The 18523-nt window shown below is 45.8% G+C and overlaps 1 protein-coding gene across 1 annotated transcript in view; it reads left to right on the forward strand.

Annotated features, from left to right (window-relative positions):
• Positions 1–18523, forward strand: part of ITSN1 (intersectin 1) — a 379821-nt gene that overhangs the window by 212351 nt on the left and 148947 nt on the right. The window contains exons 14-17 of the mRNA XM_030202171.1: positions 6988–7137; positions 7712–7852; positions 17162–17249; positions 17396–17535. Coding sequence (XP_030058031.1) covers positions 6988–7137; positions 7712–7852; positions 17162–17249; positions 17396–17535 — 519 coding nt within the window. The remainder of the gene's footprint in view (positions 1–6987; positions 7138–7711; positions 7853–17161; positions 17250–17395; positions 17536–18523) is intronic.

An 18523-nucleotide genomic window follows, 5' to 3' on the forward strand; every position in this document is an offset into this window, starting at 1 on the left:
TGTTGCGTCCAGGGCCGCTGCTCAAGGTGTGGTGATGCGCAGGCTCTCATGGCTGCGTGCCGCCGACCTGGAGAATAGACTCCAGCAGCGGATTGCGGACTCGCCTTGCCGTGCGGACAACATTTTTGGAGAAAAAGTCGAGCAGGTGGTAGAGTCTCTCCACCAGCGGGACACCGCATTCGACAAGTTCTCCCGCCGGCAGCCTTCAGCCTCTACCTCTACAGGTAGAAGATTTTTCGGGGGAAGGAAGACTGGTCCCTATGCTTCTGGTAAGCGTAGGTACAATCCTCCTTCCCGACAGCCTGCGGCCCAGGCTAAGCCCCAGCGCGCTCGCTCTCGTCAGCAGCGTGCGCCTCAGCAAGGCCCCGCGGCTCCCCAGCAAAAGCAAGGGGCGAGCTTTTGACTGGCTCCAGCAGAGCATAGCCGACATCCAAGTGTCAGTGCCGGGCGACCTGCCGGTCGGAGGGAGGTTGAAAGCTTTTCACCAAAGGTGGCCTCTCATAACCTCCGATCAGTGGGTTCTCCAAATAGTCCGGCAGGGATACACCCTCAATTTGGCATCAAAACCTCCAAATTGTCCACCGGGGGCTCAGTCTTACAGCTTCCAACACAAGCAGGTACTTGTAGAGGAACTCTCCGCCCTTCTCAGCGCCAATGCGGTCGAGCCCGTGCCATCCGGGCAAGAAGGGCTGGGATTCTATTCCAGGTACTTCCTTGTGGAAAAGAAAACAGGGGGGATGCGTCCCATCCTAGACCTAAGGGCCCTGAACAAATATCTCGTAAAAGAAAAGTTCAGGATGCTTTCCCTGGGCACCCTTCTCCCCATGATTCAGCAAAACGATTGGCTATGCTCTCTGGACTTGAAGGATGCCTACACACACATCCCGATACTGCCAGCTCACAGACAGTATCTGCGATTTCAGGTGGGCACACGCCACTTCCAGTACTGTGTGCTACCCTTTGGGCTCGCCTCTGCGCCCAGGGTGTTCACAAAGTGCCTAGCTGTGGTAGCAGCGGCACTTCGCAGGCTGGGGGTGCACGTGTTCCCATATCTCGACGATTGGCTGGTGAAGAACACATCCGAGGCAGGAGCCCTGCAGTCCATGCAGATGACTATTCGCCTCCTGGAGCTACTGGGGTTTGTGATAAATTACCCAAAGTCCCATCTTCTCCCAGTGCAGAAACTCGAATTCATAGGAGCCCTGCTGGATTCTCGGACGGCTCGCGCCTATCTCCCAGAGGCGAGAGCCAACAACTTGTTGTCCCTCGTTTCGCGGGTGCGTGCGTCCCAGCAGATCACAGCTCGGCAGATGTTGAGATTGCTGGGCCACATGGCCTCCACAGTTCATGTGACTCCCATGGCCCGCCTTCACATGAGATCTGCTCAATGGACCCTAGCCTCCCAGTGGTATCAGGCCGCTGGGGGTCTAGAGGACGTGATCCACCTGTCCACGAGTTTTCTCAAATCCCTGTATTGGTGGACGATTTGGTCCAATCTGACTCTGGGACGTCCCTTCCAAATTCCTCAGCCACAAAAAGTGCTGACCACGGATGCGTCTCTCCTGGGATGGGGAGCTCATGTCGATGGGCTTCACACCCAAGGAAGCTGGTCCCTCCAAGAACGCGATCTACAGATCAATCTTCTGGTTGCGAGCGATCTGGAACGCTCTGAAGGCTTTCAGAGATCGGCTGTCCCACCAAATTATCCAAATTCAGACAGACAACCAGGTTGCCATGTACTATGTCAACAAGCAGGGGGGCACCGGATCTCGCCCCCTGTGTCAGGAAGCCGTCAGCATGTGGCTCTGGGCCCGCCGTCTCGGCATGGTGCTCCAAGCCACATATCTGGCAGGCGTAAACAACAGTCTGGCCGACAGACTGAGCCGGATTATGCAACCTCACGAGTGGTCGCTCAACTCCAGAGTGGTGCGCCAGATCTTCCAAGCGTGGGGCACCCCCTTGGTGGATCTCTTCGCATTTCGAGTGAACCACAAAGTCCCTCAGTTCTGTTCCAGGCTTCAGGCCCCCGGCAGACTGGCATCGGATGCCTTCCTCCTGGATTGGGGGGAGGGCCTGCTGTATGCTTATCCTCCCATCCCTCTGGTGGGGAGGACTTTGTTGAAACTCAAGCAAGACCAAGGCACCATGATTCTGATTGCTCCTTTTTGGCCGCGTCAGATCTGGTTCCCCCTTCTTCTGGAGTTATCCTCCGAAGAACCGTGGAGATTGGAGTGTTTTCCGACCCTCATCACACAGGACGAGGGGGCGCTTCTGCATCCCAACCTCCAGTCTCTGGCTCTCACGGCCTGGATGTTGAGGGCGTAGACTTTGCCTCTTTGGGTCTGTCAGAGGGTGTCTCCCGCATCTTGCTTGCTTCCAGGAAAGACTCCACTAAGAGAAGTTACTTCTTCCATTGGAGGAGGTTTGCCGTCTGGTGTGACAGCAAGGCCCTAGATCCTCGCTCTTGTCCTACACAGACCCTGCTTGAATACCTTCTGCACTTGTCTGAGTCTGGTCTCAAGACCAACTCTGTAAGGGTTCACCTTAGTGCAATCAGTGCATACCATTACCGTGTGGAAGGTAAGCCGATCTCAGGACAGCCTTTAGTTGTTCGCTTCATGAGAGGTTTGCTTTTGTCAAAGCCCCCTGTCAAGCCTCCTACAGTGTCATGGGATCTCAATGTCGTTCTCACCCAGCTGATGAAACCTCCTTTTGAGCCACTGAATTCCTGCCATCTGAAGTACTTGACCTGGAAGGTCATTTTCTTGGTGGCAGTTACTTCAGCTCATAGAGTCAGTGAGCTTCAGGCCCTGGTAGCCCAGGCCCCTTACACCAAATTTCATCATAACAGAGTAGTCCTCCGCACTCACCCTAAGTTCTTGCCAAAGGTCGTGTCGGAGTTCCATCTGAACCAGTCAATTGTCTTGCCAACATTCTTTCCCCGTCCTCATTCCTGGCCTGCTGAACGTCAGCTGCACACATTGGACTGCAAGAGAGCATTGGCCTTCTATCTGGAGCGGACACAGCCCCACAGACAGTCCGCCCAATTGTTTGTTTCTTTTGATCCCAATAGGAGGGGAGTGGCTGTAGGGAAACGCACCATTTCCAATTGGCTAGCAGATTGCATTTCCTTCACTTACGCCCAGGCGGGGCTGGCTCTTGAGGGTCATGTCACGGCTCATAATGTTAGAGCCATGGCTGCGTCGGTAGCCCACTTGAAGTCAGCCTCCATTGAAGAAATTTGCAAAGCTGCGACGTGGTCATCTGTCCACACATTCACATCTCATTACTGCCTGCAGCAGGATACCCGACGCGACAGTCGGTTCGGGCAGTCAGTTCTTCAGAACCTGTTTGGGCTTTAGGATCCAACTCCACCCCCCGAGGGCCCTGTTTGTTCTGTTCCAGGCTGCACTCTCAGTTAGTTGGTAAATTTTTTAGGTCAATCTCTTTAATGTCCTCGCCGTTGCGAGGCCCAATTGACCATGGTTGTTGTTTTGAGTGAGCCTGGGGGCTAGGGATACCCCATCAGTGAGAACAAGCAGCCTGCTTGTCCTCGGAGGAAAGCGAATGCTACATACCTGTAGAAGGTATTCTCCGAGGACAGCAGGCTGATTGTTCTCACAAACCCGCCCGCCTCCCCTTTGGAGTTGAGTCTTCCCTTGAAGTGTATTGTCTTGCTACATACTGGACTGGCCGGCTCGAGCCGGTTTCGGGCGGGAAGACGGCCGCGCATGCGCGGTGCGCATGGGCGCGCGAGGACTAGCAAAGGCCTTTGCTAGTAAACTTTCCGATGGAGGGGGCTGCCGAGGACGTCAACCCATTAGTGAGAACAATCAGCCTGCTGTCCTCGGAGAATACCTTCTACAGGTATGTAGCATTCGCTATTCATGATGACAAAGCAAAGAAGCACTCTGTGTAGTTTGACAAGTTGGTGTTATATACTGATTCTAAATAGAACTGTTTAATTTCTGTATTTTGTTGATCATCAATAAAAAATGATTGAACTAAGGTGAAGTTAAGGTGCCTTCTGGAAGAGGATAGGGAGATATTGAGTAAACCCATGATGGAACACGAAATACTGATAGCAATAAAACCTCTGCCATAAATAAGTGCCAGGGCTGGATGAGTAAACTAGAAAATTCTATATGATCTTTAGTGAACAAATAATGTAAAACTATATATTTCCCTGGACTGGAGTAATGGGCTATCATTCTCAATAAGAGTGGTGAGATATACAGCAATACATAAAGTAGGAAAGGACCCTGCAGAATGTGAGTTGTATCTACCAATTTTCCTATTACGGGTTGACTACAAGATATTTGTAAGGATTTCAGGATTTCCTTAATATGTATGAAATAGATCTACATATTCATTAGGGGAATCTTGAAAACCTTGCCTTTTGGCAGCCCTCGCAAATTGGAGTGAATTCCACCAGCTTTAATCTTATGACATGATCTTTAAAAGATTTCTGTAAGGATCTAGTTCAGTTTCTTCTAAATTAATCTTTATACCAAGCATCATTTGCATTGGAACCTGATCGAAACTAGGTTCTGAGATTGTATTTTTCATTTTAAGAGGGGACAGAGTTTTATGGGGTATAATGTATCTGTTTTTCCTGACCTCTGTAGGACCAGATAAGAGACAAAAGGCCTTTTGGGCTCTGATATCTCAATTAGTGGCCTGGAGAAATTTGATTCTCTTTCAGTAGTAGGATTTCTGCTGGTGATTGTTCATTCAAAGTTTCTTTTTCTTTTTTCATTGTCAAATTGGGGAGATTTTATTCTTGGTGTTCTCCTGGTGTCTATTGGCTCCTCTTTCCATATTTTGGGGTTGTTGTTACACTTTGTAATTATTTTGTTTTCTTTGTTATTGATGTTTTTGGTACCAAAGAGTATTTGTTTTGTTCAAGTCTGTTCTTGATGTTATATAGAATATTTTGCTAAATAAACAGAATACAGAATGCCAAAGTTGGGACCAGAGAAAGAACATGAGAGGTTAGAGTCAAGAAGAATGCTAGAGATGCTGAAATGTAGGTGATTTAACTTATATAATTATTTTGATTTAAATCTTTTTTTCCGTAAAATGTCCCAGTCAGATAACAGAAGATAAAATGATATAGTATAATACAACTAAAATAAAATGTAAATCTCAAACTAAATTAGACAAGTCAAATGCATAACCATACAATAAAACATTTATCAGATTCAAGTACAAAACAAAATAGATGCTATAGATTCATATAAAATTCTAATCTAAATAAGCAAAACCCTGGAGCCAGCTAAAATCAGGATAATTTTAATTATCTATGCTGAAAACCCACCTTTTCACTGCTGCTTTTTAGCTCCCATTACTTCCCTCACCCGTAACTGTCTTGTCTGTCTGTATTTAGATTGTAAGCTCTTTTGAGCAGGGACTGTCTCTTTTTGTATCAGGTGTTCAGCGCTGTATGCATTTGGTAGTGCTACACAAATGCTAATAATAATAATAATTTCTTAAAAACAGAAGTGAATAAACATGTCATGACAAATTTTCTGAAAAATTAAACAGTTGCTAGCAGTAATGGGAGTCTTTCAGGAGAGTATTCCACAGTTATGGAGCCACACAAGAAAAAAAAAAAGTTTCTGATGAATCCCCAGTAACTAGACCTGTAGAAAAGCTTTGTGACTAAACCTAAGAGTCTAGTAAGAGCATAAAATACCAGATATTTTTCAAGAGTTCTGGTCACTGATACTAGAACTTTAAACTGAGTAGGTCCCTTGATAAGTACCTAGTACTATGGTGAAGAGAGACATCTTTCCTCAGAAGAGAGCTTTAGCCTTGATAAATGAATCAAGAAATTATACAGTTTTCATCAGCATAAAAGCAGGAGCTAAAGGTGCTGCCCATAACAATTGAACAGAGACTCCAGTATATGCATTATTTAAGTTGAGATATGTTCATGATTTTGTGTAAGTTTTTCATTCCAGATAGATGTTAAAATGCGATTAAGAACATACTGTTGCACAAAATGACCCAAAAGACACTTGAAAGCAAAAACAGCAAATGGGAAAATAGTGGTGATGAATGACCAAATTAATGTTCTGTGTAATTTTGTAAGTTTTCCAGCCTTAGGGATGTCTCTGTGTAATATGTGCTGAAGGCTAAATTGGGAGAAGAGAGTATAAAGAGTCCAATCAGACCCTCTGTGGCAGGTTTTCATGGTCACAGTTGTATGACTGAATAGAGGAGTAGCCTAGTGGTTAGAGCAGCAGGCTGAGAACTAGGAAGCCAGGGTTCAAATCCTGCTGCTGTTCCTTGTGACCCCGAGCAAGCCACTTAATCCTTCATTTCAGGAAAATGAAGACCCTGATGCTCAAATCTCCAGCGCTATACTGAACAGCACCAGAGAAATGGCACCAGAACAACTTCCTAATACTCAATGCTAATGAGATGCAAATACAGGCATACTCATAGTGTTGAGCATTAGGGATTTGGCAGGAAGAGAGTGTCTGGCACATGTGCTCAAGAGTTGTGTATTTAACACAGCTCTTGAGCATTCCCAGAACGTCGGAGGGGAGGAGGAGAAAGAGGTGCTAGTTGCCCCAAAGCAACCCAAAAGACGCCCACAGGGCTAATACAGGAGCAATGATGAATTAAAGGAGAGCAAGATCCTGTTACAGTCAAATGTAGACCCCCCCTCTCCTAAAACAGTTCATGTCATTAGCCCTTTATGATTCGATATATTATACTGTATGAAATTAACCCTATTTGCATGCTTCTGGCTACATTAGCATGCTACTTGCGCTGATAGTGGTCATGCTCATTGTTTCCCGCGGTAGAGGCTGCATTGTGCACTGGTAAACACAGGTACTAGTCTGGCGCTAATGGCCTCTAGCACCCGCATTTACTTCTGAGCATCAGGGCCCTAGTGCATCTAAATGCATCTTGCTTTCAGCTACTACTGAAAAGGCATAAAACTAAATCCAAGAAATTTTAATTATATTGTAGGCTGCAAAAAGGGAACTTGAAAGACAACGGCAACTCGAGTGGGAGAGAAATCGGCGGCAAGAACTCTTAAATCAAAGAAATAAAGAACAAGAAGACATTGTTGTGTTGAAGGCAAAGAAAAAGACCCTAGAGTTTGAGCTGGAAGCTCTAGTAAGTGAAGCAATGAAGAGAAATTCCCCTGTGTAAGTGCATAGGTTAATAATCCAAAGGACCTATACGTTTAGTGGCCACCACTAAATGTATACGTCCCCCCTTATCTATGAATTTTTATTGGCACTTTCTAGAAGTGCAGAGGCAAACCTGGTAGACAGACACAACCCACTGATCTGGACAGGTCTGATAGGAAGCTAAGGAATATGGCATTAGGTTGAATATAGGAGACTGAGAAATAAAAGACTCCCGGGGGGGGGGGGGGGGGGATTGTCCTATAATAAGGGAAAATATGTGAAAGATTGAGCTATTGGTATTGTAAAAGCAATAGAAAGCGTATTGTGTATTGGAACCTTGAAAAACAGTAAAGAACATATTGTTATAATATAGAAAACGCATCGTGAATTGAAATTTTGGAAAACACTGTAGAACACATGCTTCATAGACTGAGTGTTTTCTCATTAAAAAGAAAAAAAATCAGAATTGCTGTTGATTCACTAAAATGGGACGAACTGTATGGTGAGCCCAGCTTGGCATGAATCCACAAATGCCCTCTGTCTCTTCCCTGCTGCAGAATGATAAAAAGCATCAGCTGGAAGGAAAACTCCAGGATATCCGCTGCCGGCTATCCACCCAAAGGCAAGAGATAGAAAGCACAAACAAGTCCAGAGAACTACGAATTGCAGAAATTACACATTTGCAACAACAGCTTCAGGTGAGCAAAAAACGAGCTGAGAGAGCATACTCTCCCTCTTCACCTTGTGCAGTAGTCATAGACCTGAGTTAATGTTGACATGTATTCAATCACAAGGAGGATATTTACTCTTTGCGGTGTTTTTCCTTTCCATTCAGCTGGGATGCTAAAGGTAATTTGATTTGCTCAGCAGCTCTGGAAGGTAGAAGCGATGTGACTGCAAAGACTTGGTGGAGAAAGACAAAATGCAGCAAAAGAGGGCCAAGGGCTAGGTAGAGAAATAAGAGGCAAAAGGGGAAGGAGAAGAACAAGACAAAATTTAGTACCTGATTACTAATACATAGTAAACTAAAATATTTGTGTGGTATTTTGCTGTGGGAAAATTTTACCATGAGATTCACTAACCCATGGTACCTCACTACCACATGTTATCAAATTCTACATTAAAAATTTTATTCTGTGGCTGGGAATATTTCACCGTTCCCATTCGCCAGGCCCCCTCCCTGCCCATCTTCGAAGGGGGGGGTGACCCTGGAACCCGGAGGGAGGAAGGGAGGGGCGACCCTGCAACCCGGAGGGAGGAAGGGAGGGGCGACCCTGCAACCCGGAGGGAGGAAGGGGGGGTGACCCTACAACCCGGAGGGAGGAAGGGGGGGCCACCCTGCAACTCGGAGGGTGGGAGGGCGACCCTGGAACTCGGAGGGAGGGGGATGACACTGGAACTCGGAGGGAGGGAGGGGGACGACCCTGGAACTCGGAGGGAAGGGAGGGGGCCAACCCTGGAACTGGGAGGGAAGGAAGGGGGACAACCCTGGAACTCAGAGGGGGGGGATGACCCAGGAACTCGGAAGGAGGGAGGGGACGACCCTGGAACTCGGAGGGGGGGGGATGACCCTGGAACTCGGAGGGAGGGGGGCCCATGGCACACACTCTCATTCTCACACACACACTCTCTCACAGACACACTTGCACCCAGAGCCAGATGCACTAAACCTTAACGACCCTCTAACAACCCTTTAACGAAGGAAATTCCTAACCGTTGCATGCATTAAAGGCCTTTTTACGACGAAGCAAGCAGCTAACGAAAACGGAATACAAAAGAGTAACTACCATTGTAATGTGGACGATTCGGGATGCACTAACCATACCGACGATTGCACCGAATCATTTACCGCGATATTTTACGTGTAGTCAGAGCTGTCCTTAAGGCCTGAGCTGTCAGACACGCCGCTACTCCCCGCTCCCCCCTGCAGCATACAAATCCAAGCTGATATGTTTAAAAGTGAGATTAAATAAAAACGCTACTGCAGTACTTCTTAGACTTCCCCCTGCATCCATAGAAAACTAAAAACAAAAATCTAAATAGATCAGGAGGGGGCAAAGGCGCTCGTCAGGAGCGTCCTGCATGGACAGCCTTGCCTCTCCCACCCCTGCTGCTCCCCGCTTCCCGCCGCTTCCCCCTGCACGAAAAATCTTAATTTTAGCAGCCCCCAAATCTTAATTTTAGCAGCTCCGGTCCCCCTCCCTTCCTGTTCCTTTCTCTCTTCTCTGCTAAAGCTCCGCCTCCCGTCATCCTCCGTCCCCGTGTCCCGCCCCCGCCACCCCACCATGAGGTCGTCGCCGCCGCTCCCCCCCTCCACTGGGACCCCCCTCCGCATTACCGGGCCCGCGCAGCGCCTCTCATCTCTGTCTGAAGGCGCTGCACGGGCAGGAAGATCTGTTCATCGCTGAGTCTTCATGACGTCTCTCCTTCTCTGGCCTAGACCTGCCCCCATGTCATGAAGACTCGGCGACGAACAAATCTTCTTCCTGCCCGTGCTGCGCCTTCAGACAGAGGTGAGAGGTGCTGCGTGGGCCCAGTAATGCGGAGGGGGGTCCCGGTGGAGGGGGGTGGCGGGGGCGGAGGATGACGGGAGGCGGAGTTTTGGCAGAGAAGAGAGAAAGGAACAGGAAGGGAGGGGTACCAGGGCTGCTAAAATTAAGATTTTTCATGCAGGGGGAAGCGGCGGGAAGCAGGCAGCAGCGGGGGTGGGGGGGCAAGGCTGTCCATGCAGAACGCTCCTGACGAGCGCCCTTGCCCCCTCCCGATCTATTTCGATTTTTGTTTTTAGTTTTCTATGGATGCAGGGGGAAGTCTAGGAAGTACTGCGGTAGCGTTTTATTTAATCTCACTTTTAAACATGTCAGCTTGGATTTGTATGCTGCAGTGGGGAACGGGGAATAGCGGCGTGAGCTGGGTCCTCTGCAGACTTGACTGAAGGAGGTATAGAGTGGATCCAGCTTTTGCCTATTGTCTCCATCCATGTGCAGGTTTTCTCCTCTCTTCCCTTTCCCTCATCTCCTTCAGTGTGCATCTCCTTCCTCTCTCTTTCCTCCCCTCCATCCATGTCCTGCATTTTTCCTCTCCCCTCATCGATATCCAGCATTTCTCACTTCCCACCTCCCCGACATCCATGTTCATCTCACTGCCTCTCTCTTTCCTCCCCTCCATCCATGTCCAGTGTTTCTCCTCTCTCTTCTCCCCTCTATCCATAAGTACATAAGTAATGCCACACTGGGAAAAGACCAAGGGTCCATTGAGCCCAGCATCCTGTCCACAACAGCGGCCAATCCAGGCCAAGGATCTTACTTCCTCTCTCTTCCCTCCCCTCCATCCATGTCCAGAATTTTCCTTTCTCCCCTCCCCTCCATCCATATGTATCTCCTTCCTCTGTCTTCCCTTCCTTCCATCCATGTCCAGAATGTCTTCTTTCTCGCCTTCCCTCCATCCATGTCCAGCATTTCTTCTTTCTCCCCCTCCCCTCCATCCATGTGCATCTACTTCCTCTGTCTTCCTTTCCCTCCATCCCTGTCCAACATTTCTCCTCTCTTCCCTGCCCTCCCCTCCACCCATGTCCAGTGATTCTTCTCTCACCTCTGCCATGCCCTCCATCCATGTCCAGCATTTCTTTTCTCTCCCCTCCATCCATGTGCATCTCCTTCCTCTGTCTTCACTCCCTGCCATCCATGTCCAGCATTTCTCCTCTCTCCCTTCTCCTCCATCCATGTGCATCTCCTTCCTCTGTCTTTCCTCCCCTCCATCCATGTCCAGCATTTCTCCTGCCCTCTCCTCCATTCATCCATGTCCAACTACTCTCCTGTCTCCCCTGCTCTCCCCTCCATTCATCCATGTCCAGCAACTCTCCATTCTCCCCTGTCCTCCCCTCCCTCCATTCATCCATGTCCAGCAACTCTCCATTCTCCCCTGCCCTCCCCTCCATCCATCCATGTCCAGCAATTCTCCTTTCTCCTCTGCCCTCCCATCCATGTCCAACAATTTGTCCTCTCTCCCCTGCCCTCTGCTCCTATCCATGCCCAGTGATTCTTCTTTGCCCCCAATCTTCTCCTCCCATCCATGTCTAGCGATTCGCTCCAGCCCCCAAGTTACTATTATTATTATTTATTGCATTTGTATCCCACATTTTCCCACCTATTTGCGTGCTCAGTGTGGCTTACAATACATTGTAAATGATGGAAATACGATTTGTTACAACTCAGTTATGGATTACATTGTGAGAAGTTATGCGAAGACAAAGTCAAAGTATCGTTAGGGAGTAGGACAAAGGAAAAGAACAATGGAACAGTGGAAAGAGACAACGGGAAACTGATAGGGTAATGGAACATTAGCAAGAGAACATTCGGTATAACATTTTTCTGTGAGTAAAGGTATAAATGTGATAAAATTACGGGGGATGAGAATTCAGAAGAGAATGTATTAGTGTATTTCTGAACAGTGAGTGTGGATTTCATGTGTTTTGATCCTTACAGTAAATTTTATCAAAGAGATGAGTCTTCAATAGTTTGCGGAAGTTGGTTAGTTCGTGGATCGTTTTCAAGTTGTGTGGTAGTGTATTCCAGAATTGCGTGCTTATGTAAGAAAAGGTTGATGTGTGCAGCGCCTTGTATTTTATGCCTTTGCAATTAGGGAAGTGGAGGTTAAGGAAAGTTCGAGATGATCTTTTAGCGTTTCTGGGAGGTAGGTCTATTAAATCAGACATGTAGGCTGGGGCTTCACCGTGAATAATTTTGTGGACTAATGTGCATACTTTAAAAGTAATGCGTTCCTTAAGTGGGAGCCAGTGTAGCTTCTCTCGTAAGGGTTTTGCACTTTCATATTTTGGTTTTCCGAAGATGAGTCTGGCTGCTGTGTTCTGGGCTGTTTGAAATTTCCTCAGTATTTGCTCTTTACAACCTGCGTATAGTGAATTGCAGTAGTCCAGATGGCTGAGTACAAGGGATTGCACTAGGTTGCGAAAGACGGATCTTGAAAAGAATGGTCTTATTCTTTTCAGTTTCCACATGCAGTAGAACATCTTTTTGGTTGTGTTGTTTGCATGGGTTTCGAGTGTTAGATGGCGATCAATAGTGACTCCAAGGATTTTTAAAGTTTCTGAGATTGGAAGGTTTAGTTTTGGTGTGTTTAAAGCGGTAAATTCATTCGTGTTGTATTGGGAGGTAAGTATTAGGCATTGAGTTTTTTCTGCGTTTAGTTTCAATCGAAATGCATCTGCCCAGGTGTTCATGATGTGTAGACTTTGGTTAATTTTATTGGATATTTCTTTGATGTCTTGTTTGAAAGGGATGTATATTGTTACATCGTCGGCGTATATATATGGGTTAAGGTTATGATTTGATAGTTTTGCCAATGGGATCATCATTATGTTGAAAATGGTTGGTGAGAGGGGTGATCCTTGCGGTACTCCACATTCAGGTATCCATGAAGCGGACGTAGTTGAATTTGATGTGACTTGATATGAACGCAGGGTTAGGAACCCCTTGAACCAGTTTAGGACATTTCCTCCGATGCCGAAATATTCAAGTATGTGCAAAAGAATTCCGTGGTCAACCATATTAAAGGCACTTGACATGTCAAATTGTAGAAGGAGTATATTGTTGCCGGTTGCGATCATTTGTTTGAATTTAGTCATTAGGGTAATTGATACTGTTAATTCAGTTCCAACCCCAGCCCCCCACCTGCCCGCCCTCTTCTCCTGCAACAGCCCCCTTTTTATTCCTGCCGCCCTACATTTAAATCTGTTTTACCTCAAAGTCAAAGCAGCAGCGGAGACAGCAGGCTCACCTTGAGCCTTCCCTTCCCTCACAGTGTCCCACCTTTGCGGAAACAGGAAATTGCATCAGAGGAAGGCGGGACACAGAGAGAAGGGAAGGCTCAAGGCGATCCTGCTTATTTCACTGTTACCACCACTGCCGCTTTGACTTTGAGGTAAAATAAAACGCAGGGTGGCAGGAACAAAAGGAGGGCTGTTGAGGAGCTGAGGACAGGCAGGTGAGGACCGAGGGCAGCAGCTGGGGCTGGAACTGTGAGCTGCCGGCAGCCATAAGCATGTCTTGTGGCACCCTCCACAGGTCCGGCGCCCCCCTGTCATGCTTACTGTGCTTACTGGGTTGCACCGGCTGCTGGAAGATGTTCTCGAAGCGACACAGCAGGCTTCAAGTAGACTTGGGGGAGCCATTGCTCATCCCTGAAAATGAGCTGCAAGAAACCGATCTACTTTTTGAGATCAACAGGCCATTTCAGATAGGGTGCTGGCTCAATGGACCTTAGCCTGACTTATGGCTTTTCTTATGTTGTGTAAATATGCTTGGGGGAGAGATAGAGGACAGTGATAGATGCTGTGGTGATTTGGCGTAAAGGGTATTGTCAAAGTAGCAGCTCTCAAAATGGTGGAGAACTAGAAAAGAAGATGACTAGGTAGACTGGATGGGCCAATTGGTCCTTATCTGCTGTTGTCTATGATGCTGCTATATGAGTATTAATTCTCTTGAGGAAAAATGCATTTATTATTAAAAATGGTTTCCTTTTATCTGCTCAGTGAACTCGTTAAACTCTTTTTTTTTTTTTTTTTTTTTTTTAAATAAGTTTTGCACTATTAGGTAGGCTTTCTGAAAAATTCCTGAGTCACATCAATATACAAATATGTAGAGAAATGCGGCATTTTTTCTCATACTGCAGGAAAGGTATTTGTATTAGGGCTTTTGTCTCTGTCCTATAGAAATGTCCCTCCAGTAAAGTGGATTGCTGATGAACTCCACAGAAAATGCTACTCTTTAGCTGCTGGCTAGATCTTTCATGTGCCCTACAGCCATAGCAGTAATGCCAACAGATCTAATTTTTGAGTAGCAGAACTGACAATTCTGATCTCAGATTGTTCTTACTGCGCTCAGAAGGAATTTTTGCTCAGTTTTTCTGACTGGACATTAGGACAGGAAAGAATTGTCCTTAAGGTATTAAGGAAACAAGAAAAAAGCAGCCGAAAGAACCAGCCAGTGGCTAAAAAGTTTATTAAAAGCAACTTTCATTAAAAAAAAAAAAAGTGCTTGTATGATCCTATCATTTGTTAATAAAAGCTCAACATGTTTCGGTGGCAAACTCCCTTCATCAGGGGCACGCTCACTCTTTTATCATAAGGACATATAACACTTACCCCTGGATTCTATAAAGTGCGCTTAGATTTAGGCGCTGAAATCAGTGCGGATTCTGTAACACCACGCGTAACTTAATTGGCTGAACAACTAGTATTTATTTATTGCATTTGTATCCCACATTTTCCCACCTATTTGCAGGCTCAATGTGGCTTACAGAGTTTGTTATGACATAGTCATTGCATAATATCAGATATACATAGTACTGAATAGAGATTAAGTAAGGGAAGAGAGTAGGAAGGTATTAGACAGGATAGTATGGAAGGTGGACTTTGATAATTGGAAGGATTGGTGAGGTAGTTTTGTGAGGTTATGGATTCTCTTTGTAGGCTTTGTTGAAGAGATGTGTCTTCAAGGATATGCGGAAGTTGGTTGTTTCGTCAATGGCTTTCAGGGCTTTAGGTAATGCATTCCACAGCTGCGTGCTCATGTAAGAGAAGGTGGTGTCGTGTATCAGCTTGTATTTTAGTCCTTTACAGCTGGGGAAGTGCAGATTCAGAAATTTGCGGGATTATCTTATGGCGTTCCTGGGAGGCAAGTCCACGAGGTTTAGCGTTTAGATTGGGGCGTCTGCGTGAATGATTTTGTGTACAATCGTGCAGATCTTGAACGCAATGCGTTCCTTGAGTGGGAGCCAGTGAAGTTTCTCTCTTAGGGGTTTTGCACTTTCGTATTTGCTGATAACAGCAGTTAACAAGCAATAATGAGCACTGATTAGAATTTAGGCGCACAACTCGCTAAGCATATTCTATAACAATATGTGCCGAACTTCTAACACACAGAGGCAAAAAGGGGCGTGAATACGGGCAGGAAAATGGGTGTTTCATGGGTGTTCCAGCATTTAGGCACCTAGTTATGGTCCAGTGTGCCTAAATCTGCGCGCTGAGATTTACACCAGGTTTTCATTGTCATAAATGGATGCGTTCAGATATCGATGCTGAAATATCAGTTAAGCATATTCTATAATCGGCGTCTAAATCTGGGTGCCGATTATAGAATGTGCTTAGTCGGCACTGATTTTAGCACCGATTTTTTTTTTCCTTTGGCGCCAAAAATAGAATGTCCTTAGGGCATAAAGGTGGCTGACGTTGGACTCCCAAGTTTTTTTCAGCTGTTTTTAGAGTAACTCATACTAGTCTGGAGGAACTCAGTGTTAGCACCCTTTATACCCTAACCCCCCGGATTCTATGTAGCGCGCCTAGAAATCTGTGCAGAAATCGGTATAGATTTTGTAACAACGCATATAACTTAATTGGCTTAACAAGTTATTCAGCGTTGATAAGAGCTCTTAACAATCAATAATGAGCACTATTTGGTACTGATTTGAATTCACACACACAACTTGCTAAAGCATATTCTGTAACAAAGTGCGCTGAGCTTCTAATGCATGCAGACAAAAAGGAGTGCGGTTATGGGCGTTCTGAAATTCACACGCGCAGTTATAAAATATGGCCTAGTGAGCGTAAATCTGCACACGGGGATTTACGCCATGTTTTTGTTGGTATAAGTGGATGCGCATAGTTTTAGGAGCTGAGATATCAACTAAGCGTGTTCTATTTAGGCGCCGATTATAGAATACATTTAGTCAGCTTGATTTCAGCACCTTTTTTTAGGTGCCATATATAGAATCTCCTCCTAAGTGTTTTGTTTTAAGGAGTGTTATATGTTTTTATGATAAAAAAAAACTGAGTATGCCCCTGATGAAGGGAGCTTGCCACCAAAATATGTTGGGCTTTTATTAACACATGATAGGACCACACAAGCACTTTTTTTTTTTTTTACTGGAGGTTGTGTAATCCCTCATTATAATTGGGATTACTAAGTGGTGGTAGCCCCTCTCTAGAGTCACTGGGGGGCAGGAAATTGGTTAGTGATGGAACTATGAGAAGCCCAGCCCCAAGGAGGGTGTTTGTGGGAAAGTGTTTAGGGATGATCCTGGTTGTTGAATGACAGTAGGGGTGGAGTTTGTAGTTTATAAATAATGTTGTTGGGGAGTGCACAAGGTCTTTGATTGCCCGCCACCGGGACCCTTGAAAAGATGGGGAGTCCTAGATGGGTTCAAGAAGCTAAGGCTGACCAAAGGAGAGGTTTCTACTGTATAAAACAGTAACTGTGGAGGTGGAGTGCTCTAAGTGGGAAGCAGTAGATCCCAGCCTAGTAGCAGGAGCAGAACAAAGTGGACAGACAAGGGAGTCCAGGAAGAAGATCGCTTGTTGCATCAGTGCTGCAGGCATAGCCTTAGATTGTTCCTCCCAGAAGGGATGGGTAAAGGACAGGAATTGTAAATATGTATATACAGTAGGTCTTACCAAATGAGCTACAGGATTTGCACCATATCCCTGAGTTTAGCTCTGGATTTATTGTTACACGATATCAAGTTGGATTACAAATTAACTGTTCCATTTGAAAGTTTTGGATTGCCTGTTGCAGAAGTTCAGTAAAGTTCCTGTTGGTTGCATGAAGAACTGAACTGGAGTTTTTTCATTAAAAATATAAACCAGAGTAAAAGAGACTAGCTCAAACCCTACGGCCTTCCAGATTTTATCCAGTCCCAGCCTACACCCAGCTCAGTCCATGGAGTGATAAAATAAGGAGAAAAAAAATTGTTTTGTCTTGTGGCCTGGGTCGAGGGTGCCCGACCCTGAGAGCTAGTTGGTGCTTAAGATGCTGGTAGCGGAGCAATAGACCCGGATTACAGTTTCTGTTAATAAGCTTCAATTGACTTTTCAGCTACTAGCTGGTTCTTTTGGCTGTCTTTTTCTTTCTTGTTCCATGGATAGCTGCTGCTGCTTTGTTGTGCCTCTTTTCTTAAGATTCTATCCTGACCAGGCCGCTTTTCACTTGCAGGAGTCCCAGCAGATGCTTGGCAGGCTGATTCCAGAGAAGCAGTCACTGAATGATCAGTTAAAGCAGGTTCAGCAGAACAGTTTGCACAGTAAGTCTGGTACAAATGTTTCTCTGGCTGAGATGAGAATTTACCCATTAAAACAAGATTTGATTTTGTTTAATGCATTGAGATTCTGTGATGGCACTGAGATTAACACTCCAGAAAGTATGCACATCTTGATTTGTTCCAAACAGGGGATTCTCTTCTTACTCTGAAAAGAGCCTTAGAAACAAAAGATCTTTCCCGCCAGCAGCTTCGGGACCAACTGGATGAAGTAGAGAAAGAAACAAGATCTAAACTGCAGGAGATTGATGTTTTCAATAATCAGTTGAAGGTAATTAACCAGGTTGTTTTTGCTCCACCATCAGATGTCTGGTTATAAAGGGACAGCCCTCCAAAGAGCAGACTGAGAGTGAACTTATTCCAACAATATGAAGACTCTGTTTACTAAGATTTGCTTGTGTTTTTAATGCACGTTGTGTAGATGCCTATAGGAATATTATGGGCATCTACATGGTTAGCGTGCGCTAATGCTTAGTGCGAGCTAAAAATGCTAGCGCGGCTTAGTAAACAGGAGCCTTATTCTCCTAAATGGATGACTTTCCATAAATGTGAGACAGATGCTGGCAGTCTTGGCCACTAACTTACTAACGACCCATATGTGTGGACAAACTGACGCCCATTCTCTTACTTCTCATTTGATGAGGAGTAAGGAATCTGAGAATTTGTCGTTATGCCTGAATAAAGCCAACAGTATATTATTTATTTTATTTAGATTTTGCTCACACTTTTTCGGTAGTAGCTCAAGGTGAGTTACATTCAGGTGCTCTGAGTATTTCCCTATCCATGGAGGGCTCACAATCTAATTTTGTACCTGAGGCAATGGAGGGTTAAGTGACTTGCCCAAGATCACAAGGAGCAGCAGTGGGATTTGAACCTCCTGGCACCTCTGGATGTCAAGGCTGGTGCTGTAACCACTAGGCCACTCCTCCACTCCGTATATAAGATTACAGTAAAATTCTCAAACTAATTTGTTAAACATTCCTGATGTTTCTGTCTCTCCTCAGTAAAACTCCATCTGCCTTTTAAAATCCCTGCCTCACCTGCTGTTTGCAAACTATTGGAAAGAAGGTGTCACACGGGACATAACTGGCCATGTGATGTTCTGGAATAATTTCTCAGCCAGCTGCTGTGAGGAAATTGTCCCAGAATGCCACAGGACCTGCCACATCCAGTTGCCTTTCTTTTAGTGACTTTAATCAGACTACTAGCAAGAGCCAAGTTTTTTCTCCAAAGGTTTCCCTAGAAGCTCTTTGAAGTGT

This window comes from Microcaecilia unicolor, chromosome 4 (assembly GCF_901765095.1).
Source record: "Microcaecilia unicolor chromosome 4, aMicUni1.1, whole genome shotgun sequence".
Taxonomy (NCBI): Eukaryota; Metazoa; Chordata; class Amphibia; order Gymnophiona; family Siphonopidae; genus Microcaecilia; species Microcaecilia unicolor.